General features: G+C 41.9%; 2 protein-coding genes across 4 annotated transcripts in view; both read left to right on the top strand.

Moving 5' to 3' along the window:
- The window catches only part of LOC102974617 (WASH complex subunit 2), a 56,948-nt gene extending 33,650 nt beyond the window's left edge, over positions 1-23,298 (top strand). The window contains exons 20-31 of the mRNA XM_028480939.2: positions 1,775-1,941; positions 6,673-6,775; positions 11,205-11,360; positions 13,325-13,504; positions 15,398-15,526; positions 15,655-15,735; positions 16,290-16,412; positions 17,394-17,456; positions 17,809-18,021; positions 19,635-20,252; positions 21,053-21,230; positions 22,962-23,298. Coding sequence (XP_028336740.1) covers positions 1,775-1,941; positions 6,673-6,775; positions 11,205-11,360; positions 13,325-13,504; positions 15,398-15,526; positions 15,655-15,735; positions 16,290-16,412; positions 17,394-17,456; positions 17,809-18,021; positions 19,635-20,252; positions 21,053-21,230; positions 22,962-23,101 — 2,151 coding nt within the window. The 3' untranslated portion in view covers positions 23,102-23,298. The remainder of the gene's footprint in view (positions 1-1,774; positions 1,942-6,672; positions 6,776-11,204; positions 11,361-13,324; positions 13,505-15,397; positions 15,527-15,654; positions 15,736-16,289; positions 16,413-17,393; positions 17,457-17,808; positions 18,022-19,634; positions 20,253-21,052; positions 21,231-22,961) is intronic.
- A 2,976-nt stretch (positions 23,299-26,274) lies between these two features.
- ZFAND4 (zinc finger AN1-type containing 4) overlaps positions 26,275-27,754 on the top strand; it is a 201,238-nt gene continuing 199,758 nt past the window's right edge. The window contains exon 1 of one of the 3 annotated variants that reach the window (XM_055080935.1): positions 26,275-26,595. The gene's annotated coding sequence lies outside the window, so the exon portion shown is untranslated. The other 2 variants (XM_028481303.2, XM_028481305.2) reach the window with 2 other exon arrangements.

A 27,754-nucleotide genomic window follows, 5' to 3' on the forward strand; every position in this document is an offset into this window, starting at 1 on the left:
TCTGAGGGTTGCCTTTTTGTCTTGTTTATGGTTTCCTTTGCTGTGCAAAAGCTTTTAAGTTTCATTAGGTCCCATTTGTTTATTTTTGTTTTTATTTCCATTTCTCTAGGAGGTGGGTCAAAAAGGATCTTGCTGTGATTTATGTCATAGAGTGTTCTGCCTATGTTTTCCTCTAAGAGTTTGATAGTGTCTGGCCTTACATTTAGGTCTTTAATCCATTTTGAGTTTATTTTTATGTATGGTGTTAGGGAGTGTTCTAATTTCATTCTTTTACATGTAGCTGTCCAGTTTTCCCAGCACTTTACTTTGTTAAATGATTGCTGTGCTTCGTTAATCAAGAATGGTAGCTAGACAAGGTAGGAGTGGGCTATGCTTGTTTAATTCCTTTTCTATAAGGGTCTTAACAATGTTTCAATTTGATATTTGGATATATATTAGCAAAGCCAATTGAGAATACAGTTTAGCAGCTGTTCAGAAAAAGACTAAATATAATGATATTAAAAACTGTGAGCATTAAAAATCTTCCTATTTTATAATACTCTATTTTAACATTGTAGGTAAGTTATGAGGGTATGATGTAGGCAGATAAATGATAGATGTGTTCATTTTTTTAAATTGAAAGCAACTTAAAATGACACAACATAATTTGCTTTTTCTACTCAAATCTGTGAATTTATAATGGATTTTCCTTTTTTATTTCTTTCTAGCATTCTTAGTGGGTTGTTCTCACTATAGTAATGGCCAACCATCAGTTGAATTTTTTCTTCTGTAGTATTACTGTGGTTCAGGGATAATAAAAATATTAGCTAAAGCAGGGAGCAAAAGTACTTGCAGAGTAAAGATAACGAGGGTTCTAGAACAGTGACTCGGCTTTGACTGGGATCTCCAAGTGGGATCACTTGGAGAACTTTAGAGAGTACTGATACCGGCTTCTACCACTGGAGGTTCTGAATTAACTGATTTGGGGTATGGCCTGTTACTGGAGGTTTCTAAGGCTCTTTTAGGGATTCTAGCATGTGGTCGCTGTTGAGCACCCCTGCTCTAGGGGAGCACTTCTCAGACTATAACATGTGAAGAAATCACCTGGACATACTGTGACAAATGCAGATTCTGATTCAGAAAGTGGGTTAGAAATTCTGTATAACAGAAGGTGCTGCTTGTGGAACCCACTTTGATTTGTAAAGCTCTAGACTCCAGGACCACTTAGCAAGTGCTCAGGAGATCCTTGATTTGAAGGGGTGAGCATAGCTAGGTGGGGTTTCCTTAACTGCTTTCTAAAGGCCAGATTCAGAATTTTGTGGCAAAACGTTCGCTAGCAGCTTTCATTGTGTCTTGTTTACATTGCATGAGCTTTTTATACATTTTTTTCCCAGCTTGCTTTGGGATTTTTTAATTCAAATATCATTTTCCTCCAAAGTGGAGAGTTCTTGACTTTCTTTTTTTTTTAAACATTCCTGTATCTTCTCATTCCCCTGTATAACTAATTTTGATCTCTAAAGTAGAGAAGTTCCCTTGTCCTAGCACAGAACAGGACCATAGAGAGAGAAACACTGTGGCAGGTAGTGGTGGAGGGAAACACCATAAGGTCTGGGAGGTCAAAGAACCCAGCTGTCTAGATTTGAGTTCAGTGAAAAGCCTTGGACATAAGCTTTCCTCGAAAGTGATACGCTTAGTTTAAATACCAGTTAGTTTAACAAATGTGAATTTTATTGTACTGCTCAGGTTTTTTAATCTAAATGGCCAGAGGATTTTAACATATATTTTATCTTTTAAGGACCAGTGGAATATTACTGACTCACAGACCAACTTGGCATCTGACAAGTCTAAAGGAGAACTTAGGGACTCTGGGACCACCCAAGACCAGGAGATTAAGGCCATGAAAAAGACCGGCCTCTTCGAGGAGGACAATGAGGATGATCTGTTCGCTATTGCTAAGGACAGGTGAGACAATCATTGTAAGAAATCATTTCATCAGTGTCTGTGGTAATAGGTGAAGGTATTTGATGTGCAAGATGTCAGCTGCTGGGGGTGACATGCCGATCATTCATCACCTGGTAATCATATACACAAGAATGTCTTTGATTTTCACTTGCAAGTTATTCTCCCCTGGTACTGGGAAATGTTTTTCTTCATGGATCCTTACCTAATTTCTTCTACTTACCTTTTTTTTTTTTAACCTTAAAATACTATTTTTCTTAGTTTGTTAGGGGTTTAAGTACAGTTTGTTGTCTTTTTTGTTTTTTCCCTGGGATACCCTAAAGAATGTAAAGTTTTGTCCAAGTTACTTAAGTTTGTCATTTGGATAGAAATCTGCTCAGCATTGAGAAACATCCTGTTTAGTAAGATGGTTCTCTGCAGAGCTGTGCTGTATCACACCAGTTGCTGGTAACCCCTAGCTGGTCTTAGGTGTTTCTGCACGTTAATGCTTGGACTAAAGGGTGGCAGGTTATGTAGAGCAGTGGTCCCCAACCTTCTTGGCACCAGGGACCGGTTTTGTGGAAGACAGTTTTTCCATGGACCGGGTTGGGGGGGCATGGTTCAGGCAGTAATGCGAGCGATGGGGAACCGCAGATGTAGCTTCGCTCGCTCGCCTGCCACTCACCTCCTGCTTTGCGGCCTGGTTCCTAACAGGCCCAGGACTGGTACCAGTCTGCGGTCCAGGGGTGGGGACCCCTGATGTAGAGTGAGCGTGGGCTGTGGTTGGTATTGTAATATGCTGCAGATTAGCTGTGTATTCAGAATAACTCCCTTGAAAATATATGTATTTTTTTCTTTTTCTCTTGAGATCCTTAAATGATTACTTTGAAATTTAACTTAATGGTAGTAACATAAAGAGGCAATTGATTGGACATGTAAACCCTATGCATTGGTGTGGTTAAGCTTAAATACTGAATTGATAGATTCAAAAATATCTCATATTTCTGTCTCTGAATACTATGATCTCTTCAGATGTCGCCATTTCTACTTTGGGCTCCATGACTTCACCCCTGGGTGTATCTTGGGCCTCTGGTTAAGAATGTAAGCTCTGGAATCCCAATACCTGATACTAAATTCTGGCCCTGCCAGTTGCTCTCTGAATAGCCTTGGACAAGTTACCTAACCTCTCTGAGCCTGAGTGTTCTCATCTGTTAAACAAAAATGATAATAGTGCTTCTCTCATAGGATCATTGAGAGGATTAAATGAAATCCCAATATGAAATGCTTAGCACAATAGCTGGTACATTGTAAGCACGGAAATGTAATTTACTGTCATGAGTGTAGGGGAAATAACATTTCATTCCTTTATTTTTGTTGCTCTCTCTCTCTCCTGGGACTCTCTCCTTCCTTTCTTCCCTGGCCAGCTTCTTCTTCTTTTTTTTTAAATGTTGTGCATTTTATTTATTTACTTATTTATTATTATTATTATTTTTGGCTGCGTTGGGTCTTCATTGCTGCGCCCGGGCTTTCTCTAGCTGCGGCGAGCGGGGGCTACTCTTTGTTGCGGTGCGCAGGCTTCTCATTGCAGTGGCTTCTCTTGTGGCGGAGCACGGGCTCTAGGTGTGTGAGCTTCAGTAGTTGTGGTGCACGGGCTCAGTAGTTGTGGCTCGCGGGCTCTAGAGCGCAGGCTCAGTAGTTGTGGCACATGGGGCTTAGTTGCTCTGCAGCATGTGGGATCTTCCCGGACCAGGGCTCAAACCCGTGTCCCCTGCATTGGCAGGTGGATTCCTAACCACTGCACCACCAGGGAAGCCCCTAGCCAGCTTCTTTTAAGACTCAGTTTAAGCCCTCTCTTTTGAGAAGCCTTCCTTAACCCAAACAGCTGAGAAAGATAAGAAATAGGGTTAGAGTCTAAAGCAAAAATGGCTCCATCTTTAACCCCCTGCCCCCAGCTCTGTTTCACTTGAGCATTTTCTACACTCTGTAGAAGTTACCTGTCTACGTGTGCAGCCCCTCCCTTTGCCCCCCCCACCACACACATGGTCACAGGTCTAGAGATCAGGAAACATGTTTCATGTGTAGGTCCCAGTACCAATTACACACAATATCTAGCTTTCAGCAATGCTAGCTTTCATCAGATTCTCAAAAAAATCTTTTACAGACAACAACAAGTGCAGAAGAGGATGTGGAGGAATTGGAGCCCTCACACATTGCTGGTGGGAACATAAAATGGTGCAGCCACTTGGGAACACAGCCTAGCAGTTCCATGAAAAGTTAAACATGAAGTTTCCACATGACTCAATTTCAGTTTTTAGGAATATGCGTAAGAGAAATGTCCACACAAAAACTTGCACGTGAATGTTTATCATAGCATTATTCATAATAGCCATAAAGCGGAAACAACTCAAAAGTTCATCCACTGTAGAACGGATAAACAAAATGTGTTATATCCACACAATGGACTCTTATTCAGCAATTAGAATAAAGTACTGATACATGCTTCAATATAGATGAACCCTGAAAATATTGTGATAATTGAGAGAAGCCAGTCACAGAAGAGCACATGTATGATTCTATTTGTGTGTAATGTCCGGAAGAGATAAATCCATAGAGACAGAAAGTAGATGAGTGTTTGTCTGGGGCTGAGGGGAAAGGAGAATGGGCAGTGACTGTGAACAGCTATGGGCTTTCACTTTAGGTTGATGGAAATATTGTGAACTTAGATTATGGTGATAGTTGCACAACTCTGTGAATATACTAACAGTCACTGAATTGTACGCTACTAAAGGGTAAATCTTATGGTATGTAAATTGTACCTCAAATGCATTCTAAAAAAAGAAACAAGCTTTGTGACCCTAACAAAGTTGCGAAATACTGTCTTGTAAGCAGGGCACTCAAACATCCTTGCTTGTCTGGAGAGGCCTGCTTTGTGCCTGTCATTTCAGCCTGGTGATTAATAATTTTCCCTTTCACTCTCAAAAGTGTCCTGGTGTAGGCCATAAACCCTATAGTCATCTTAATGTGTTTTGACATCTGTCCCTTTTAATAAATCAAAATACTTATTACCCCATTATTTATAATGAGAAATACTCCAGTTCACTGAGCTGCATATTTTTCTTCTGAGGACAGATCTCCACAGGATGTCCACATTTAACCAGCAGGTGCCGAGGGTGTGGAATGAGATCCAAGGTTAAGGACTCACTGTCGTAATCTATTGTAACTATGTCCAGAAAGCTAACTAGCTTTTCTCTAGCTTAGAACTTCAGAATCTGGCATCAGATTATTTTCTGTGGGTAGCTTGGTTTTGGTTTTGATTTTTAGAAATTGTTCAGAAAATCATGCGTAAGATTTTTCTTCTGCTGTAGCAGCTTAATAAGGTTTTTGCTTTTTAGGCATCTGTCGTAGTTATTTTTGTAATATTTTGTGATCATCACTTAGTAGTCATATATTTTGGTTATAATTTGTGTACATTTTTATCAGTGCATATCCTTAAAGGCATATTAGATTTTACCTGACTGTGTATGGCTCTTTGTTTTTATAATTTCTTCAGGGTGTAGACCTAATTTTTTACTGTCCTTTAGCGTAAGTGTCCAGTGTAAGTATGCTCAACTATTTGGTTAGTTGTGTTCCCTAGTCAGTGATCCTTAGGCAATTTTAAGATGTAGGCAGACATCCAATGTTAAACTAATGAATAACCTTATATTATGCGTTGTTAGTAATTAAACTTAGAGAAAAGATTATGATACATATACTTATGGGTATATATGCTAATTATTTTTAGTGTAAGTAGATGGATACTGAAATGACTCGTATTATTTTTATCTAGCTAACATTGAATTTCGAGTTTTCATTACTTTGATAATTCTCTAGTATGCTGCTAGTTGGGTGGTTCCTTATCACATAGTATAGAAACTAGAACATGACCCTTCTGTAATTAGAACACTTTCTGTTTGGGACTGCCCACGTCCAGTGCTAGGCCTCCCTGTGTTTCTTTACTTTTATGATTCTGTTCCTCAAAAGGCCCTGATCAGTATTTATTCTGGCAGACATTGAGGAGGTAGGTGAAGACAGGTGAGAGGAAGGTGGTGAGGAGAGCTGTGGCTGGATTTCAGCTGTGGTTGCCCAACATGGGGTGGAGGTGGGTGAACATTGCTGTGGTGAACAGTGAAGATGAGCTTTCCCAGCTTCTTAGAGACTTTGTGTGGAGGGGATAGAATGGGATGGGTTTAGGGTTTGAAGGGAAGGCACAGAAGCCCACAGAGGCACTTGGAAAGACATGGTTAAGTGGCTGAGGTGGCACCAGGCCATAGGTCACAGCCTGAACCAGGTTCTGGCCCTGCGATCTCTTGACAGCCGCCTTCCTGACCACTCTGGAAATAGGCATTGGTGCTCCCTGGTTCTTCCTCTGCCATAGGAAATGGTGAGAGAGAATGCTACGTTTGTGAATGCTAAGCGTGTTGTGTGCATTGGCAAAGCCAACAGCTAGTGCACCTACCTTGAGCCAAAAGTAACTGACAAAGGGACAAGATGAGGAGGGCCCCGGGCTTTTACACAAGAATGCCAGACAGCGGGTGATGACTTGCTAGACACAAATTGCACCTACTTCAAAGGTTTTTCTTGCCGCAGCTGTGTAAGGTCAATGGATGACTTGGGCGTTTTGGTGGTAGGTGGCTTCCTGTAGGTGTGACCTAGAAAGAATATTGTATTTTGTAAATCACATTTGCCTTTAATTTGACTCTTTATTTGTTTGTATAGCCAAAAGAAGACCCAGAGAGCATCTCTCCTGTTTGAAGATGATGGTGACAGTGGAAGCTCTCTGTTTGGCTCTCCTCCCGCATCTGCTCCTCCTGCAACAACGGTATTCTTAACCTCTTAGACCCAGGAAGTAACCCTGAGGTGATGTTACGTGAATACTGATGCCTCCCTCAATCAGGTCCTAAAAGCTGACCTTGGAGACTGAGTCTTATGGAAAAACTCGTTTGCCTGGTTTTAGATAGACATCTTCTTGTTAGTGGTATTTTACACGTGCAAAGCCTGGAGAAAAGGGTTCCACATCACGCAGCCCCTTCAGTGTCAGCTGTAGGCGTCTGAGTCTCAGGGGAGAGCAGGGGACAGCGCTGTTGCACTCCTTCTGGAGGAACTGCCAGGCTTAGCCCCGGTGGCATGGAATTCTGCTAACATTAGACCAGGCCAGTTAATGTACAGGTTATTCCTTACAGGAGCAAGTTTCCAGTACTAACGCTTTGGTCCTGGTTTATATTAATAGTGAATCAGTAAAAAGGAAGGAAGTTCTGACACAGGCTACGACATGGATGAAGCCTGAGGACATAATGCTGAGTGAAATAAGCCAGCAACAAAGACAAATACTGTATGATTCTACTTACACGAGGTACCTAGGGTAGTCAAATTCATAGAAACAGTAGAACTGTGATCACCAGGGGCTGAGGGGTGTGCTGGGGGATGGAGAGTTGTTTAATGGGTACAGAGTTTCAGTTTTGCAAGATGAAAAAATTCTGGAGATTGGTTGTACAGTAACGTGGATATACTTACTACTACTGAACTCTATACTTAGAAATGGTTAAGATGGTAAATGTTGTGTTTTTTATGACAAAGATTTTTTTAAAAATTAAAAGTATGTGATGAGAAAAAAAAAAGTCCATCAGTGCCTATCTAGTCTAAATAGTCTTCCAGCAATTACATCTAAATGGCATCACTAACCATGATCGCCTAAGCTAAAAGATTTAGCAAGTCTTCATGTTTTTTATATCAAAAGGAGTATTAAGAAATGAGAGGAAGGTGGCATTATGATAATATTTGTCCTGGGAACCTAGGGATACTGGAATCTTGTCTTTGGCCTATCATTCATCCCTCCCCAACACATTCCCTATGTGGGTATATGTAAGTGTGTGCACATAGAACAAAGTGAGGCCAAGCAGCATTTTATTGCCAGCTGGCAATTGCCAACAGCCCCAAAGGGAAATTTAGAACTTCTCAGGCTAGACCCCATGGAGACCTCCTTTACCTGAGCTGGGTTAGCCTCAGAGGCCAAGAATCAAGCAAAGTCACAGCCTGCTGTTGAGAGCCTTCAACCCCAACTTCAGACCACTCTAATTGGCGCGTGTTAGAGACAGAAAGACATGTAAGACGGAAGGAAGGATGTACCCCCTGAGATTCCCCCCATGTGGGAGCAGCCACAGAATCTAAAAAGGCAGCTCCTCCACCCTTGCTTGATGAGGAAGACTCTCCCCTTCCCATTGTGATCATGGGTGACCATGTGCAGTCCCCGATGCCTGCACATCCCGAGGGACATTGTACCCTAGGGGGTACGGTGAAGGAGGGAAATGGCAGTAAAGGAGCCTAGAACTTCCTCTTTTCTAGAGACCCGTACCTGGCTCTTCTTCCATATCTCCTAAATATTTTTTGTTTAAAGTTTATTTTAAATTATACAGTAATACATGGATGCCTTCTTAAAAAAGGGTTAAAACATGCATAGAGGGAATTCCTTGGCAGTCCAGTGGTTAGGACTTGGTAATTTCATTGCCATGACCCCGGGTTCAATCGCTGGTCGGGGAACTAAGATTCTGCAAACTGCATGGTGTGGCCCCCCCACGCCCCCAAAAAGAAAGAAAGCAGAAAAAGGTAGTCAAGGTAAAAAATAAATACAAACAAATGAAAAAACATGCATAGAGAATACAAAGTCCCCATTCCATACTCCTCCCTAGTGTAATCATTGGTAACAATGTGTTGTCAGCACTTTTTTCATGTCTGTTTCTAAGCATTCTTATCTTTTTTCATTTAAATGAGATCATGTTTTACAGTTTTATGCATCTTTTTTTAAAAATCCTGCAGCATGTTTTTCATTTCCATAAACTCCATCTTGTTTTTTTTGATCACTATATAGTATTCCACTGAATAACTACACCAGGACATGTGTGAATATTTCTCCTTTGATGGGGTAGTCATCACTGTTTCCTGCTAGTTTGTTAGGAATGTTTCTTCCCGTCCCTACAGCCTTGTCATCTTTAGCCTTGACTATTGAGATAATTTCTTAACTGGCCTGTGAATGCTCCTTCTCTTCATCTCTCCTTGCCGCTGCCCAGGTTATCTTCTCAAAGACCACCCGGTCCTGTCATCCCTTTGTCAAGCTGAGCCTGTAGCTGAACCTACCACGCCACCTGTAATTTCATTCAAAGTAGACTCAGCTTTTCCACCTTCACTCGCCATGCACTCTTGGTGACTCATCCTGTCCCAAAATATTCCAGAGGAAGTTGTTGTCTCTTTTTTCTGGAAATATTCTTCATATTTTCAGACCCAGTAAAGGTGTTAACTTGTCCTATTCCCAGACCAGGCCCATGCGAGTTACTGATTTAGGGACTCTTTCCTCACCACAGTCCCATTAAGTGCACAGCTTGTAGTAAAAGCTTGCAGCATTGCCACTGCTTCTGAGTGCTCATAAGCTTTTCTTTGAATTACCTGTACTTGCATCTCCCTAAAGTGGCTTCATGGTTAAGAGAGTCAGAAGATCTGAGTGGCTTTTCTTTGTAAATTATAAATAATAACTTCTACCCTGGAGAAATGAGCAGTAATCTAATGAATTTTGAAGGTTCTGGAAATGTAAAACTTCTTTGAAACTGTAGTAATTATAATTGTTAAATAAGACAAAAGGTCAAAGATATGCATCTTAAGTAGCAGAACAACCTGCACACCTGAGTTTTACCATTTGTGAAATTTGATCGCCTTTAGGCAACATATAAAATATATTTTTTGTTTAGAGATCCTAGAATATTTTAAAGTAAGTTAAATGCAACTCAACTGTAAACCTATCAAGAAAATTAATTTCAGAATGAAGGTGAAGAGTCAGCTTATCTTTAGGAAGATTTAAAATCAGTAGTTTGGGTGGCATTTTCCTTGGTTTAAGGACCATAGTTATATGAAGGGAGAATTTGGTCCACCGTACATCAGTCTCGTTTTTTACCTTGATCCATTTGCATCAACATTACATATAGTTTTCAGTGAGTCCAGCACATCCCACAAAAATTTTTTCCTTTGATCACTTTGGTTTCGCTTTATTTCTTCTGAAACTCTTTTGTGGGTTTCCAGTCTTTTATTTCAAGTTTTAATGATGATGCACTTTAAGGACCATTTTCTAACAATAACTAAAAATTTGCTTACCTTATTCTTCTTATTTATTCATAGTTTTTTCTATCATAGTCAGTCATGTTCTTCTTTAGTTTCCCAAACTTGTCTACCTAACTCGATTTAGGTATTGCTTCAAAGCTTACTTCCTCATATCATCTAGTGTAGTTAGTAGGATAGAGTTACTGCTTTTCTCTCAAGCATTTGTGATAAGTCACTTGCCTCAAGGATGCCAATAACTCTGGGCAAGTCACGTGACCTCAGTTTCCTAATCTGTGAAATCGCTGCCTCCCAGGTAAGGAACAGATGAGAGATGGGGCAAAGTGCTCACAAACTTGTGCTGAGCACCTGCTTGATATAAAACACCGTGACTGGCTGTGGAAATATACTGCATGATCCTTTCAAATGAGTGGACAAAGAGATGTACGATAGCTATTAATGTAAATTAGGAGGAAAGTATAGTAAGGGCTAGGTATAGACATAAATACTCTTATCAGCGAAGCACCTGATACTTACTGAAGAGAACAGGAAAACCTTCGTGGGTGACATCTGAGCTGGGCCTTGCTTGAAAGATGAGGAGGATTTGTTTCTCTAGACAGTGCAGATCAAGCGTGGAAGTGTGGAAGTTTACAATAGGTTTAAGGAATAGTGAGGATTGATGAGGTACAGATGGATGAGGGTCATAAAAGAGGGGCCAGTTGATTGTCATGTTTAGCATTTGCTTAATGCACACAGCGCAGGTTTGGGGTGGGAGGTGAAGTAATCTGGTGGGTGTTTTATTTTAGCAAGACAGCTCTGGATGATGTCATACAGCTGAAAGGTAAGGGGAGGGAGGCAGAGAGGAGAGACTAACGATTGGGTGGCAGAGGTTAGGATCTAAGCCATGGCGCACACAAGGAGTTAACAGATGCAAGGAGACAGGTGCAGACCTTGTGGTGGCAGAAACTGTCTGCAAGTCTGAGGTAGTGGTGGTATTGCTTCTCCCTGTTTGTGCCCCCTTCACTGTCCTGTCCTGTCTCTCCCGACCCCAAAGTTTAGCTAATGCCTTAAAGAGGACTGTGCTTCTGGCTTGTTCTATACATTGCCGTGCTCGTCAGGCACACGTTTTGTTTGTTTGTTTTTGAGGATGTCATTTATTCTTCTTCTGATAGAAAAAAGAGACTGTCCCTGATGTACCACCTCTGCTGTTCAGTGATGAAGAAGAGAAGGAGGCACGGTTGGGAGTGAAACCGGTGGCTAAGAAGGCAGAGAGCGCCAAGGAGTCGTCAGAATTTGGGAGAACTAGTGTGGCTGAGGAGTCAGGAAAGGTGGACTTTGTTTTTTCTGTATAATCTGATATTTTTGTCTCTCGCGTGTTCTTGTAAAACCCACACACGCACACACATACCCTTACATTTTTCTACCACAGAAAACAAACGGCTCATTTGTTGAAAAGTTTGAAAACACTGAAAGGTATGAAGAAGAAAATCTGTGATCCTGCCATTCAGGGAGACCTTCAACATTGCTCTTGCCTCTCCACCTCTTTTCTAGGCATATGTGCGCACACAATGATGTGCATTTTTCCCATTTTACATTTTTATGGTCGTTGTGTCAGTGTCCATTTTGCCTTTCTCTGTCTCATCTCATTTTTTCCTTTCGGTTTTCTCTCTGCACGTCTGTTCTTTCTGACTGGCTCTTTTCTCCGTAGTCTGTTTCCCCTTGTTCTCTTCTAGTCCCACCTGTACTTAAATTACAGTGACAGCTTTAAGAATATTTTAGTTTACCAATCTTTTACATTTAGTTGATGTTGGCTGTGAATTACAGAGTGAAGTGAAATTTGGCTTTCTTCTAAAGCATTAGCTTTCTTCTCCTGGGCGGGCTGTCCTCTCCGGCAGGAGACCTGTGGATAAGGCTGCTGGCTGCATCTGGGAATCAGCAGTTCTTTCAGTCTCTGTCTACTTTTCCTTTTTTTCTAACTTTTCTCGTACTCTTGTACTTGTGTGTGTTCAGCTATCTAGGTTTACTCTCTCTTCTAGGACCAATGTGAAGAATGTTGCATATACTTTTCCTGTCGAGGCTTGGGGCTACAGGGATGCAAACATTTTACCTATACCTGAATCACTGTGTGACATTCTCTTCCTGTTGTTTCAACATGGACCTTTTCTGTGTTGCTGTAGCCCATTTTCCCCTTGAACTCTAGCTGCTTGTTGTACTGCTGTCTCCCTTGCTTGAGGATAAGCTTTTTGAGGATTGGGGCCATGTTCGTTTTGCTCTCCATTGCATCTGTGGTGCTTAGCTTATTACCTCGCACATAGTAGGCACTTTCAAAATTACATATTTTCTTTAAAGAATTACATATTTCCTTCATAGTTTAACCACTTTGAAATTAGGATGCACCTCACAATCGATGGCATGTTTAATTGGGAGTTTTGTTTTTTTTTTCTTGGCAGTTCATACAGGAACAGTGATACTTACAGTCAATGGTATCTTGCCTGAAATGTGGTGCTTGTTGAATGAATAAATGCTGCATTTTATGATTATTTTAGAGATTCTTCTAATTGCATAATACAGTGTGAGCCTTCTACAAGTTGTGTCCAATTCTGTCAATTAGGCCTCTCCCTTGGAGTTATGTGTTAGTTAAATACTAGGAAATATATGATCCGTTTCCAGTGATTGGCATTTGTGTCATACCTGTGACTTCGAAGTTATTTATAGCTCATGAGCAACCTATGTGGCTCAGGGTTATAAGTGATATATATGTATCTTGGTTGGAAGGAGTTATAAATATAGGCTTTAAACTGATTGGAAAAAATCATCTTTGATTATGAATTATCTGTACTAGACTCTCCATTGGAGTGGCCGATCAAGAATTGGCCTGAGTGTTTTGTTTCCTGGGAGTAGGTGTGATTAGCCGTCATGCCCTGAAACATGCAGGTGTGACAGTTACTGAATTAATGAGGAGCTTAGGAGGCCCCACAATAGAATTTTTTTTTTAACTTTTTTTTTTTTTTTTTTTTTTTCTTTTGTGGTACGTGGGCCTCTCACTGTTGTGGCCTCTCCCGTTGCGGAGCACTGCGGAGCACAGGCTCCGGACGCGCAGGCTCAGCGGCCATGGCTCACGGGCCCAGCCGCTCCGCGGCATGTGGGATCTTCCCGGACCGGGGCATGAACCCGTGTCCCTTGCATCGGCAGGCAGATTCTCAGCCACTGCGCCACCAGGGAAGCCCTCCCACAATAGAATTTTTGTTTCCAGGTGTTACTCATTTTTTTTCCTTACTATTTCCATTTTCAGGAAGGATCTCTGAATGTATCTACTCAGGAAGCAGCTAAGCATTCTGATTTGTTTTCTGCATCCCCATTGGACAGAGGAACTAAAACTAGAACCAAAACTGTTCTTAGCTTATTTGATGAGGAAGAGGATAAAACAGAAGATCAAAACAGCTTCCAAGCTCCGAAGAAAGAAGTAGGAAAGGTGAGCAAAAAGCTGTAAAGGTTCAAATCGTTAGAAGAATAAAAGAATCTCATTTCACGGTGTCAGTTCTGTGATGTGAGTTGCTGAAGAATGGAGGGTTCCAGCTTCTTCACATTCTTACCATCACTTGTTGACTTTTTTGATAATGGCCAAGTGTCGGTGAGGATGTTGAGAAACTGGAGCCCTCGTTCATTGCTGTTAGAAATGTAAAATGGTGCTTCCACTTCAGAAATCAATTTGGTGCTTCCTCAGATTCTTAAATATAAGAGTTACCACATGACCTAGCAATTCCACTCCTAGGTATATAACCAAGAGAAATTAAAATATAAGTTCACACAAAAACTTGAATGTAATGTTCCCAACAGGTATTATTCATAATAGCCAAAAGATGGAAACAACTCAAATGTCTATCAGCTGATGAATGGATAAACACAATGTGTTTCAGCCATACAATGGAATATTATTTGGCAATAAAAAGAGTGAATTACTGATACATGGTACAACATAGATGAACCTTGAAAACATGCTGAATGAAAGAAGCTAGTGACAAACACATTATGTATGAATTCATTTATTCGAAATGTCTTGAATAGGCAAATCCATAGAGATAGAAAGTAGATAAGTGGTTGCCTGGGTCTGGGGAAAGAGGTGGACAGGAATGGAGAGTGACTGCTAGTAGGTTTGGAGGTTCTTTATGGGATGATGAGAATGTTCTAAATTTAGATGGTGGTGGTATTTGCACAGCTCTGTGAATATATTATAAACCATTGAATTACACACTTTAAATAGATGAATTTTATGTCAATAGAAGTATTAAAAAAAGAGAAAACAGGCGATGGGCCATAGATTGCCAATAATTTTTTGTAAATCAAACTGAGGATATAGTCCATATTGATATTTACAACAAATGTTTTATGAATTTTCTTATTATACCAGTAGGATAGCCCCGTTTATAAATGAGAGCTACACACAGTGAATATGAATAATTTGCTGTATTTTCTTCCAGTCTCTTACTTTTGTATATGATTTTCACGGTTGTAAAACTTTGAACCTTAGTTGCTATGTTACACTAATTTTTATGTGTAATCAATAATAATTATTAGTTAATTTTTAATGGTGACACATTTTGTCAGAAGTGAGTTTTCTTGTTTGTTTCCGTCTGTGGTTGTGATACTAAAGAAAGGGAAGAATTTTAGAATGTCAAGTCTGAGGCATTATAGTATCAAACCTAGTAATGTGATAGTAACTTTCAAATGTCAGTTACCCTAGCAAACAGAAAGAACTTGTTTGGAATCTGAAGATAGTGGGGTGGAAGGTGGATGGGCATAGGGGAAGGTTGGCTGATCACACCCGTGCCAGCTCTTTGGCCTAAGATGCTGGTAAGTAGAAGTTAGGGATATGTGCTTGACCACTCTGTGTAGTTTCTGGTATTAAGTCAGCTGCTGTCTCATTCTTCCCTTTGGGCATGAGATGGAGAGAACTTGTTTAACTTTATGTGCTTTCACCCCTAAAATGTTTCTCAGTATGGAGCTAAGGATTGTTCTTTAAATAATCAGTTCAGATTCAGATACTACACAAAGGTTGAAAGATGATAAATAAACAGTTCAGATTCAGATACTACACAAAGGTTGAAAGATGATCTTTCCAGATTATGTATATGTTATCTGTTTTTGTAAATATATTCTCCACTGTTTTTAGTATCTCCAAAGTATTCCATTATGTGACTGTGTCATTCCCCTTCTGATGGGCACTCAGGCTGTGTCCAACCTTTAGCCACTGTAAACAGAGCCACAAGGAATATCTTTGTTGTTTCATCTTTGTAGCTGTATATTATTTCCTTGAGGTAAAGCCCTAGGAGTCTATAAAATACATGAACTTCCCTCTTTTTCCTAGAGTCCTGATCCTAATGCCCGCCCCAAGAGCACAGGTGTCTTTCAGGATGAAGAGCTCCTTTTTAGTCGCAAGCTTCAGAAGGACAATGACCCAGACGTTGACCTTTTCTCCGGCACCAAAAAAACCAGGGTCAGTTCCAAATGGTTCTCCATGTCATAGCTTTGTTATTATGTTAAATATTGTCTCTGTAGATCACCTGACTCTCTTTGTAAATTGCTTTTGTTTTGGATATTGAATTTAAGTTTTTTCTATTCTAGTTGTTAGAGCCAAGTGTTGGGAGCCTGTTTGGGGATGATGAAGATGATGATCTTTTCAGCTGTGCCAAGTCGCATCCTTTGGTATCAGACTTTTGTTCTCAATACTGCAGTGTGTGGGAAGGCTTCTGGGAAAGGAAATGAATGTCCCCTTATGTGACTAAGGAAAATGCTCACTAGTAAATGAACAGCAAATAATGTGCTCATGACGGTGTTCAGGTTGTCTTCATCTTATGTTTCCTAACGTTAAACTATTAACTAACCCAGGCTCTCTTACCGTATTACAAATCTGTTTGATTTTTAAGTTGTTCATTGAAAGACCAGTACATATGATATGGTGACAAAATATTCATACCTTTCAGGTGCAAAGCTATAAATCTGAGTGTTAGGCCATGTGTGTCATTTCCCTCCCTTCCCCAGTAGATTTTTAAGTACTCTCTATTTTCTCTTTATCACTGAGAGGATGCCTGGTCTTTAGAACTCTGTTTCTGAAATGCTGCCTTTAAATTTGTTTGTTCAACCCTCATTTGTGAAAATGACTTTTAAAAGTCAGAAGCTATTTTCTCTTTTTGCATTATGACTTTTGCTTAAAATTTCTAAGATACTTGACAGACTTTGGGTATTCTTTGCTTTTGAAGATCCCGGAAAAGAAGAAGATAGTGAAAAAAGACCACTCTGTTTCCTCTTTCAAGAACCAGAAACATCCTGAATCCATTCCAGGTATCAAAGAAAAAGGCATATGGAAATCGGAAACACCTCAGGTTAGAACTGATCTCTTTAAGGACTTTCAGCTCTTGTTTACATTGTAGTATAGTTTAATTGCATCATGCAGACCCGGGGTCATTCAGAGTTCTCTTAATTAAGGAGGAAATAGCAACTAGGACTACCTCCCTTTGTTTACTTTTTTTTTTAACCCCTGCTCATTTCTCCTCTCCTCACTCCACACTGGTTCCATGAATCTATACTTATCATTATTACTTTTGGAGTACCTGCAAATTCGATTCCAAGATAGAGTTAAGGCAGGATGAAGATCTTCCCACTAGAACTCCATTTCTCCCTTTGGGCTACTTTGGAGTAGGGTTCCATTAGAATTAAATATGAATTATATCCACTTTCTTGATTCCCTCTCTGTGTTATGTCTTCTGAGATCATTGCTATTAGGCCTCCATCCTCAGCAGTCTTCTCTGTGGCGCTCCTCCTGAGGGCAGAGCAGAGCTAGACAGTGAGTTCTGGTCCTGGCTTACAGCTGTCCCCGGATGTCTCATTGAGGCCTCAGTGTTCTGAGCTGTGAAAATGAGGCACTAGGACTCACACATCTCCAGCGACTCAAGTCTCAGCTTCTTTTGCTTCTAGAACTAGTGCATTAGGCTTGGGTAAATTTCTCTGTGCTCTGTAATATTTGCTGTGTGAGATAACCAGCATGGTAATGTTTCCAGCTGGTCCAGTTTTGGGGCTCTGATACACTATAATTCTTATGAATCTTATTCATGATCTTTGTCTCCTTTTCCTCCATGTGTGGTCTTATAGCCTTCCACTTACACAACGGATAAGGAAGCACAAATGAAGTAATGTTAGTGAAATGTTTTGAGGCCCCAGGAGAGATTTGAATGCCTTTCCCATTATAGAATTATAGAAACCAACAGCTTTGTTCCATCACAGATTTATTTTCAGGCATATGTGTAATCCAAGAGACACTTTTCTATTTCCCCAATGGATTTTTAACCGAATGTAATTTCACACAGGACTCACCAGGTCCCGCTCCATTTAAAACCAAAGAGCCATCCCCTTGGATCTGGAAAATTCAAGTAATTATAACGTGTCTGGAACTTTCATTGCCTGCCTTGTGGCATCTGTAAACTTTCTTGGGTTTTCCTTTTGTCAGCTGCTGCCAGGCATTTTCTCATCTCTTCCCCACCCTGTGGTTGTTGCTTCCTGTGTGCTGCATCTGTAACATCTCTTCTTTGTCCTGTGGTGGGCACAGGGGTATAGCCCTCTGTTTTAATTCTAAGACTAGATCAGGAGACGTCCCTGCCTTTCTCTTTCTCCTCTCGTATTATGTATTACGTACACCGAGTCTTTCGTCATGTGTCACAGTAATAAGAGTAGACTGTTGTGTTTAAGAAAACATACAGAGTAAGTCTCATTTTTCTTCTTTAGGCAAATTTAGCAATTAACCCAGCAGCCTTGCTGCCTACAGCGGCTCCCCAGATCTCTGGAATGAAGTCTGTTTTGCCAGAATTGGGTGTTCCTTCGTCTGAACCTGGGAGAATCCACAGTCTGGAAAGTATGCCCACTCTTCCTGGGAGTGGGGAGACCGGCGTGAGTTTTGACCTTCCAGCTCAGGCAGACACCTTACACAGTGTGAACAAGGTGATGCTTGCTTGCCTGCTTTTTTTAAAAACCAGAACAGTTTGTATGTTTCTTCCGAGTTCATCAGTTGCACACGATAGGCTGACCCCGATTCCTCATTTGAAGGAGGCGCCTCATCTTTCCTTGAGCCTCTCTGCCCTCCTTCCACCTCCCTAGTTCTGTGTCCACTCTTCCACTGCCTGCCTTTGTTACATTTACATTCTGCTCAGTAGCTAGCTCACTAGCTCCTGGCTGCCACCTGGAGGCCTTCTGAACACTGAGCAGATCATGTCCTTACTGTTTGCTTCCTCTGCCGTCTCCTTACTGCTCAAAGGAGGACGTTCAAGCTCCTTGGTTTGGTATTAAAGCCATTTACAGTCTGTGCTAACCGGAGCTTCCAGCTTTCCCACCAGTCGCCCCACACTGTCAACCTAAGTCCAGTCACCAGGAACCATTCCCCAAACACACATGCCCTAACGTGCTGCTGCCATCAGCTCGTGCTGCTTCCTCTGTCAGGAATGCTCTTCCTCATCGACAGCTCTGCACAAACTTCACAGTTTCTGTGACATTTCCCCTCCTGCCCCTGTCCTGGGCTCCCTCTCTGAGATCCCGTGGCAATTACGGTCCTGTCACACTGTTGCATAGGACTGTGGACTTGTGCTGGATGGACCATGAACTCTTTGAGGTTTTACTTTTATTTCAATTGGTTCTCTTTTCTTCTATCCAGTCTTCCTTCTTTAAAAAAATCTTAGCTGTTATCTGAGTAATCAACAGTACCGACGATGACCCTGCAGATACATTCATTTCAAGTGTTTCCAAACCTGTTTTACTTAGAAAAATAAAACATCCCTCCTTTCTTTTCTTTTCTGTTAGCTTATTTTGTTGTTGTTAAGTTTAAATTTTTCCTGAAGTAATTCGTGAAATTTCTTCTACATAGGCAAAGTACAGTTAAGTACTTTGTCCAAAGTAGCTTGTGCCTTCTTAAAACTACTTGATGGTATATGTTGGAAAATATTACAAATACTGCATTATTGCTAATAAGTGACACATATTTTGAGGTTATATTGAAAGTTCTGATTCCTAAGCCACATTTTTTTTACGTGAAATATTTAAAATTTGGATTTAGTGTTTGTTGACTTGAAGAAAAGAGCATCTGAGATTCCCTTTCTGTCTTTATCATCTTATCTCCCTGTTTCTAGAGCCTGATTTTAGGCTATCCCCCAGTAAAGCTTATTGCCAGAATCCCTGTAATTCTTCCTCGTTTTGAAAGATACCCACATTTAAACTTAGGGCAGAGAAGGAAGGGTCCAGGGAGCGCTGTGGGACACAGGACAGTGTGGCACGAGCAGTGTGGCTTCCAGTGGCAGATGAAACCTTTTGTATCAAATTGAACAGAAATTGAGCAGACTCAATAATGGGGGACACTGAAGGATTAAGAATGAGTCTTAGAGTACTAGGAGCTATTAAATGCCTTCGGAAATCTTTAAGAAATAACCTCTTCTGTCTTAGATAATATCTCGATTGAGGGGAACCTGACAACCTAACAGTATTTTGAGTTGCTGATGATTTGCTATGTTAGTTTTGAGCACCTTTTTAAAAACCATCAGGTCAGCATGTGGTTTTTGCCATTGCAGAACCGGGTCAAAGTGAGAGGGAGGCGCAGACCACAGACACGCGCAGCTCGGCGGTTGGCTGCCCAGGAGTCCAGTGAGGCTGAGGACATGAGTATCCCCAGGGGATTTGTTGCACAATTGGCAGATGGCGTCATTTCACCAGATGGTCATCAGCCACAGCCCAGGGCAGCTGGTGGAGAAGACAGCTCTGAGGAGGCCGTGGCAGCTGCCATTCCAACTTGGGCAGGTGGTCCTGTGCTTGGGACAGACAGAAACCCCTTTGTGAAATCTCTGGGTCAACCTCTTGAGGATGACCTTTTTGATTCTGGAGATATCTTTTCCAAGGGCATAGCATCTCAGTCCACGGGGAGAAGAAAAGCCAAGGTGAAGGCAGCAGACAGCCTGGCCAACCCGGCAGGGGGAAGTAAAGAAAAAAGCCCCATGTTTCCTGCTCTCAGTGAGGCAGGCAGTGATGATGATCTCTTTCAGTCTGTTAAACCAAAACCAGCAAAGAAAACAAATCCTTTCCCTCTCCTGGAAGATGAGGATGATCTCTTTACAGACCAGAAAGGCAAGAAGAATGAGTCAAAATCCAACAGTCAGCAGGATGTTATCTCAAAAGCACAAGATATTTTTGAGGTAGGTAATAGGACACAACAATACATTTTTGTGCGGGGTTCTTTGTAAAGGAAAATACCTGATTGGGTCATTTGAGCCATAGATTGCATTAAACCTCTTTGGTTGCTGCCCTGTATCTACTTGCTTAGTAATTATAATTCGGTTCTCTTATTAATAACTCTGAAACTTATTCAGAAGTGGTTTTCTGTTTTGTTTCTGGCCATAACCATTGATGCAAGTCTTGATTTTTATAGTTTTTATCTGGCTATTGCTGCAGTCAGCCTAGATAAAGTAGCATCTCTACAGCTTGAGTGTCTAACCTCTGGTTCTTGGGGAAACAGGCCCTGGCTGGAGCTGAAGGCCTTCAGTGACACTCTTCAGGCAGATGTTTATTGAGCATCTGGGAAGTGGAAGCACAAGGTGAACTAGGACCAGTGCTCTGCTCCCCAGAGCTCTCAGGGAGGGGAATTGGATATAGATAGAGCTGCATATAAATAACGTTTTCAGGTAATGTTAAGAGCCTTAAAGAAAACAACCCAGGGCAGTGGGGCAGAGTGATGGGTTGGGGTGGGAGGTGCTCCTTCAGGTAGGACTGGTAGAGAAGGGTTCTCTGTACGGCTCGAGGTTTAGCTGGGACTAGAAGAAAGAGAAGGACCATGCCAGGCAGAGATCTGGAGTAGCAATTCCAGATAGAGGGGCAGCTCACATGGCTGTTCCAGAACCCTGTGGCAGTTTGCATTTCTACAACTTGTTGAAATTAGTGTATGTAGTAAAGTAAAAACTTGATTTAAAATTGCTTTGCTTGTTTTTTGGCTTACAAGGATGATATATTTGCTACAGAAGCAATGAAAGCCTCACAAAAAACAAGAGAGAAGGAAAGAACATTTGACTCCAACTTGTTTGATGATAACATTGATATCTTTGCTGACCTAACTGTAAAACCAAAAGAAAAGTCCAAAAAGAAAGTGGAAGCTAAGTCTATATTTGACGATGATATGGGTAAGTTTAGTTTTCTACGCATGACAGAGAGAGTCATTACTGTTCAGTGACTTGGTATTTCTCCTGCTACCTTTGTCTTGACCCTTTCCTGGAAAATTTTCCCCAGTGGGTTTCCTTTGACTTGCTATATACTCCTGAGATAGACTGAGGGTGGATAAGTAAATGGCCTAGTCATTTTGGTGAAACCATGTTTTGTTATGATGGATATCAAGGAGTTTGAAGGAGCCCAGAGTTTGACTTTCAAGTATAATTTAGCTTTTTTCTTAGTGTGCCCCCTGCCAATCATCTATGACAAATCTGAACACTGATGTCCTGAAAGGAGGATCAGAAACTACCCCACATGCTAAAGTAGGCTGAGGTGGCTGCCTCGGGTGTGATGCAGTGCTAGCTGGAGAGTGAGCGTTAGTGGTTCAGAGAATGGAGGGGCAGTGCAGGAGGAGAGCAGGACTGTATAGGAAAGCAGGCTGTAACTCAGACTTTACGTCTCACCAAAGATCTTCTGTGTTTGTAAACATGTTCATTTTCTCTCCATAGTGTAATGTCTGCTTTATTACTGGGCAAGCCAAATGCCCCGTAACCCGAAATGTAGGGCTTCTGATATGTCCTGTGTTAGTGCATAGGACTCGGGCTGAGGCCATATACACTTCCTACTCCCCTACCTCCTCTCTCCCAGTCTGGACCTTGGGGTTAACTGGAAGAAAGTTGGTACCGCAAAGCCACACTTTTTCGGCTCCCCAAGCAAGTGTGCTCTGTCTCTACCTGCTTCCCACTACAAGGTACAGAAGAGACTTTATTACAAAAAAAGTAATACATGTTATAATAGATTAATACTATTTTTAAAATGTGAAAAGTATAAAGCTAGCCCTAGAGGTAACTATTATTGAGAGTTTGGTGTGTCCCCTTTCAGACATGGTGACAGTAATATCGGTTTGTATACATATAAACGTATACTTATTTTTTCAGTGTTTTCCCATGTCAGTACATAGAGATCTACTTCCTTGTTTTTAGTAGTTGTGTACTGTTGCTTTATATTCAGCCGTTAGCCTATTGAGAGTGATCTAGATTGTTTCTCCATTTTCTCTGTTACAAATGATGCCATAATCTTTAACATTTGTACATACATATCTTTATGTACATATGCTAAAATCTCAGTTGAATAGAATCCTAGCAGTAACATTACTGGGTTACTATCATTAATGAGTAAAATAAGTCATGGAGCATTAGAGTCAGTGAAACATTAAACACAAATGTAGTCATAAAGACTTACACGCTTAGCATTTAGGTGCTGCAAACAGATGCATTTGTTCTGAAAGAGGGTGACCTGTGTTGGATTTCCCTTTGCTTATTTTTAGTGCCTTTTCCTTTTAAAATCCAGTGGGAAAAGAATGTAGAAATAAGTATAATGCATAGATGGTAAAGTCAGGGGCTGGGTTGGAGATTCAGTTATCTTTCCACTTTTCCTCTCCTGCATGTGCACACACACAGCTTTGTAGCTGAGAAAATTATGCTCAGAGAGAAAATGTGACTTGTATGCGATCATAAAACTTAGTAGCAGAGCCAGGACCAGAATCTAAGAGGCTTGGCTCTATCTTAGTGTTTTTTGGTATCCCATACTGTTGTTAGACTTGAGTCTTTGGTTGTTTGTGTAGATGTGTCTTAAAAGCACCCATTTTCTTGCCTATTCAGCAACTCTTTTTTTTTTTTTTTTTTTTCTTTTTTTCCTTTTGAAAGATGATATCTTCTCCTCTGGTATCCAGGCTAAGACAACCAAACCAAAAAGTCGATCTTCACAGACAGTGCCTGAATCAAGATCTGAACAGAAGGTGTCCAACATATTTGATGATCCCTTGAATGCCTTTGGAGGCCAGTAGAGTGTACAGGGTATCCTTCAGCTACATCCTTGAGTTAATGATGCTGTCTTCTGTGCTCACTGTCTTAACTGAATTATAAAAAGCATATACTGAAACAGCTAGCTCACTTCTTACCCAATGTACTTAGTATTTTTCTGTACTGGTTTTAATCATGCTTAATACTGCCAAACAGAAATAAATGTTTCACTGTTTTGTTATTGGTTTTGCTTTTTTAACCATATTTTGATTAGCCTTGGTGGGGCCATGGTTTAGGGTCATTAGAAAAGAAACCTGTTTGTGCCTTTCATGGGTGGGCAGGGACTCCCAGAGGTAGCAAATGCCAGACAGATGACCAGGAGTCTTCCCTACATGTATGGGAGCCCTAACTTAGTCAGAACCAGGGCACTTGATAGAGGAAGAGGATGAGAGATTATATACTTCATGAGTCTTTGTAATAGGAGAGGAGGTTTTCTCTCATTCCACTGAATTCTGAAGATGCCTCTATAGGTCCACTAAAGCAAGGTTTGGCAAACTGTAGTCCTCTACTGTCTGTTTTTGTAAATAAAGTTTTATTGGAAAGAACCATACCCATTCATTTATGAATTGTCTATGGCGGTTTTCACCCTACCTCCAATGCCAGAGTTGAGTAGTTGTTTCAGAGACTGGATGGCCTACAGAGTCTAAGATTTTTTCTTTGTGGCCCTTTACAGAAATGATTTGCTGACCCTTGCTCTAAGGCATCCATTTCCATTCCTTGGAGCTTTGCATTATTTTTTGAAAGAGGCAGAATGAACCCAGATAATGGTAGGAAGAAGTGCTGAGGATGGAAATGTCAGCTTCTAGAGCACCACTGTTTCATAGAACTCTGCACTGATGGGAATGTTCTACAACTGTGTTGTCCCTTGTGGATGGCTGACCACCCCCCCACCTCACCCCCCGCCCTTCTAGTCTGTTTTCCTGTGCTGTGCCATCTTGCTCATGAGTATTCAATCTGTAACCATGGCACAATCTTGTAAGCAGACCCAGTTGGCTTCACCAATTCTGAAGCCAGTAACTTCTTCCTTGGTTACTTTTAAGGTCGAATTGGGAATTGCTCATAGTCAGAGATTTTGTATAGCTCTCACACATCAACTGTTTGTCCAGCTCTGCTGTGAGAATGACCCAACAGCAGAAGAGGGTACATACTAGCTGCCTATTCCTTTTCTCTGTCCCTTTAGTGCATCTTCCTTCTGTCCCTTAGGTTACTTGTGTACAGTTTCCTGCTCTGAGTCTGAGCCCAATGTGGGATCTGACTCAGTAAGCATTTGTTAAACATGTTTTTCTTTTGGAATGATCAAATCTGCTGACCCATCATTAGGATTGATTCCAGGGAATTCAGGAGACAATAGAGTTAGAAAATAGGCAAATTGCTATTTTGAGAGGGTTGAAAGGGGGAGGGAACTTAACATTCACTGGTCCGATGGTAGGCACTTTTTATGTCAGTCTCCTTAACTCTGCCAGATAGGTGTTGTCCTCATTTCACAGATGAGGCTAAAATCTGGAAGCAGAGTGGATTAGCGGAACAAGTTTGGATTTTTTTATTGAAACCTAGATTTAAATCTGCCACTTAGAGCTGTTTGAGTATAGGCAAATTGTTTTACCTTTCTTAGCTTCTGTTTCCTTCTTTGTCAGGTGGGGGTTTCAGTACCCACCTTGCAGGATTGTGATGGGACAAAATATGCAAAGATCCTTGTTAACTATCTGGCACTTGAAACATGGTAGATGATGATGGTGAGAATGAATGAACTGGCCAAGGTAGCAGAGCTTCCAGTGTTGGAACCCAAGGCTTTAAGCTCATCCACCTGACTCCAAAGCTCCTTCTCTCAGTTCTGACTGAGAGGGGTGGCAGGTTTTAGAAACTAAGGTTTTGCTTCAGTAAGATTCATTTCATCACAGGCACTCATTTAAGAATTTAGTATACAAAGATAATAATCATATCTCTGTCCTCACGGGGCTCCAGTCAACTCAGTATTAGAGTTTAAGAAGGAACCAGTGGCAGGAGAGCCTGAAAATGAGTGAAAGCAGAGTCCCTTATCATATACCTCAGTGTATACTCAATAGTTTGTTGAATTATGGAGATAATTTGGTGGGTTGGGTCTCAGAGGAGAGTAAGAAGGGACAGGCAATGGAGATTAGGCATTGGGGTTCATTTTTAGACTGGTTCCTCCGAGTCACAAGATGATAAGTGAAGCTGCAGTGAGAGGGAGATTACTGTTGTCAGTTGAGTAATCCACCTAGTAAAATAGTAAGCCAGGAGGGCTGGAAAATCCGTAAGCCTTGGATTTAGAATACCTACAGGAAATGATGATAAAAAGAAGCAGTGGGGGCCCATGTCAGGCTGGAAGGTTTGTGTTGTCTGTTACGGTGTGCACCTGAGCTCAACAGCTTGGGAATTAGAGCTGGAGAAAAAAAAAAACAACATAGCCGACGCTGCGATTTGACAACCCAAGGTACCCACTCAATTTCAACTCTACAATTCTCAGTAAATTGGATGAGGAATAAATGGATAAGATCTACAGAGCTTGTTTGCTTTCGCCCTTGCTTTCAACCAGGCATGGCAATGTCCCCATGTCTCAGATGAGGTACGTGAGACCAGAAACGTTAGGGGTCAGTAAAGCGCAGGAAGAGTGATTTGTTTAAGGCAGGCCGGCCTGGACCGCCCTAGAAGTGCACAGGCTCTGGAAAGCCCATCGACGGGGACTATCCCCCCAGCACGTCGGGCACCTCTAAGAGCGCCTTAGGTTGGTCTCAGGGAGGGTGCTGTCCATACTCTCTTTCGGCCACAGGCCAACCCCACCGTTCCCAGAAGCCTGTGCGACTGGTCTCCAGCCCGTCCGCTTCGGCCCTAGTCAACAGGCCACTGTTAGTAATACAGGATTCACATCCGGGCCTCTCCTAACCAACAGCCACCACCGAACGCAAAAAAAGCCCCGGCTCCCGAGCAACCGCAGGCGTCCGCGCGGACAGGTCCCGCCCCCGCCCCCGCCCCCGCTGATTGGAGGAAGACGCGAGCACCGGCGAGCGATTGGTACGCGGTGTCACAAAGGGGCGGGGGCGCGGCGACCACTGAGCGTTGCTCTTCGGTCCCTGCAGCGGCGTCGTTCGCTGGGCCGCACCTCCTTGCGGGCGGGCGAGGGAGTGGACGAGAGCCGGTGAGGGCAAGCGGGCCGGATGGGGAGGGCACCCAGGGCCGCGGGCCGCTGAGCCGGGCCGCGCTGCCGTCGCTGGCCTCCTGGCCGCGCCCCCTCCGTCGCCGCCGCTGCCCCGATACCGACGCGGCGGGCCGCCTTCGCGGAGGAGACAGCCTCCACTTTCTGTCCCTCCGCGAGCGCGACGCGGGGTGCCCCCCCCGCCCGCCCGACAGGTGCTGCCCTCCGAGTCGCGGATTCTGACGTGGAGCCTGACCGCTGCCCTCCTGATCTGGCCCGTGCGTCTGGGTAGCCGGAGTTTATCCTGGAGGAGCACGAGCTGCGCAGGTGACTCCGTTCTCTTCAAGTCTCTTAACACTGAAGGCTCGAGGAGACGTTGGCTCCGAAGGATTTCACAGTCCCGCTAGGAAACTGATTTCAGAATTTAGGGTACATGATGTGGTGGATATAATTCTGAAGCTTGTATTTAAAACTCAGGTATATTTCCAAGCTTTAGTAAAAACGGTTCATTAAGAGTCGGTATTTTTAAGGACTGCATAACATGCTGGCTCCCTTTATGTCGGAGGAAGAGTTTAAAAGAAATGCTCTTATATGGCTCTTCTTTACAACAGAGGATAAAGCTGATTCCGAGTTACTGAAATTAGTTATTTAGCACTGTTATCGCATTACCTGTCTTTAACTTCCCGTTCATCTTTGATGGTTGTGTTTTAAGAACTTTTTCAGAAGGGAGGAGAGAAATGTTTTGGAAATTGATTTAGAAACGTTTTTTGATGCCATTAGTCTTTTTTGCCCATGATCTTTTTTTTTTAAACATCTTTATTGGAGTATAATTGCTTTACAATGGTGTGTTAGTTTTTGCTTTATAGCAAAGTGAATCAGCTATACATATACATATATCCCCATATCCCCTCCCTCTTGCGTCTCCCTCCCACCCTCCCAATCCCACCCCTCTAGGTGGTCACAAAGCACCTAGCTGATCTCCCTGTGCTATGCGGCTGCTCCCCACTAGCTATCTATTTTACATTTGGTAGTGTATATATTTCCATGCCACTCTCTCACGTCGTCCCAGCTTCCCCTTCCCCTTCTCGTGTCCTCAAGTCCATTCTCTACGTCTGTGTCTTTATTCCTGTCCTGCTCCTAGGTTCTTCAGAACATTTTTTAAAAAAAATTCCATATATATGTTTAGCATACAGTATTTGTTTTTCTTTCTTATTTCACTCTGTATGACAGACTCTGGGTCCATCCACCTCACTACAAATAACTGAATATCGTTTCTTTTTATGGCTGAGTAATATTCCATTGTATATATGTGCCACATCTTCTTTATCCATTCATCTGTTGATGGACACTTAGGTTGCTTCCATGTCCTGGCTATTGTAAATAGAGCTGCAATGAACATTTTGGTACATGACTCTCTTTGAATTATGGTTTTCTCAGGGTTATATGCCCAGTAGTGGCATTGCTAGGTCGTATGGTAGTTCTATTT

This window comes from Physeter macrocephalus, chromosome 20, assembly GCF_002837175.3.
Source record: "Physeter macrocephalus isolate SW-GA chromosome 20, ASM283717v5, whole genome shotgun sequence".
Lineage (NCBI taxonomy): Eukaryota > Metazoa > Chordata > Mammalia > Artiodactyla > Physeteridae > Physeter > Physeter macrocephalus.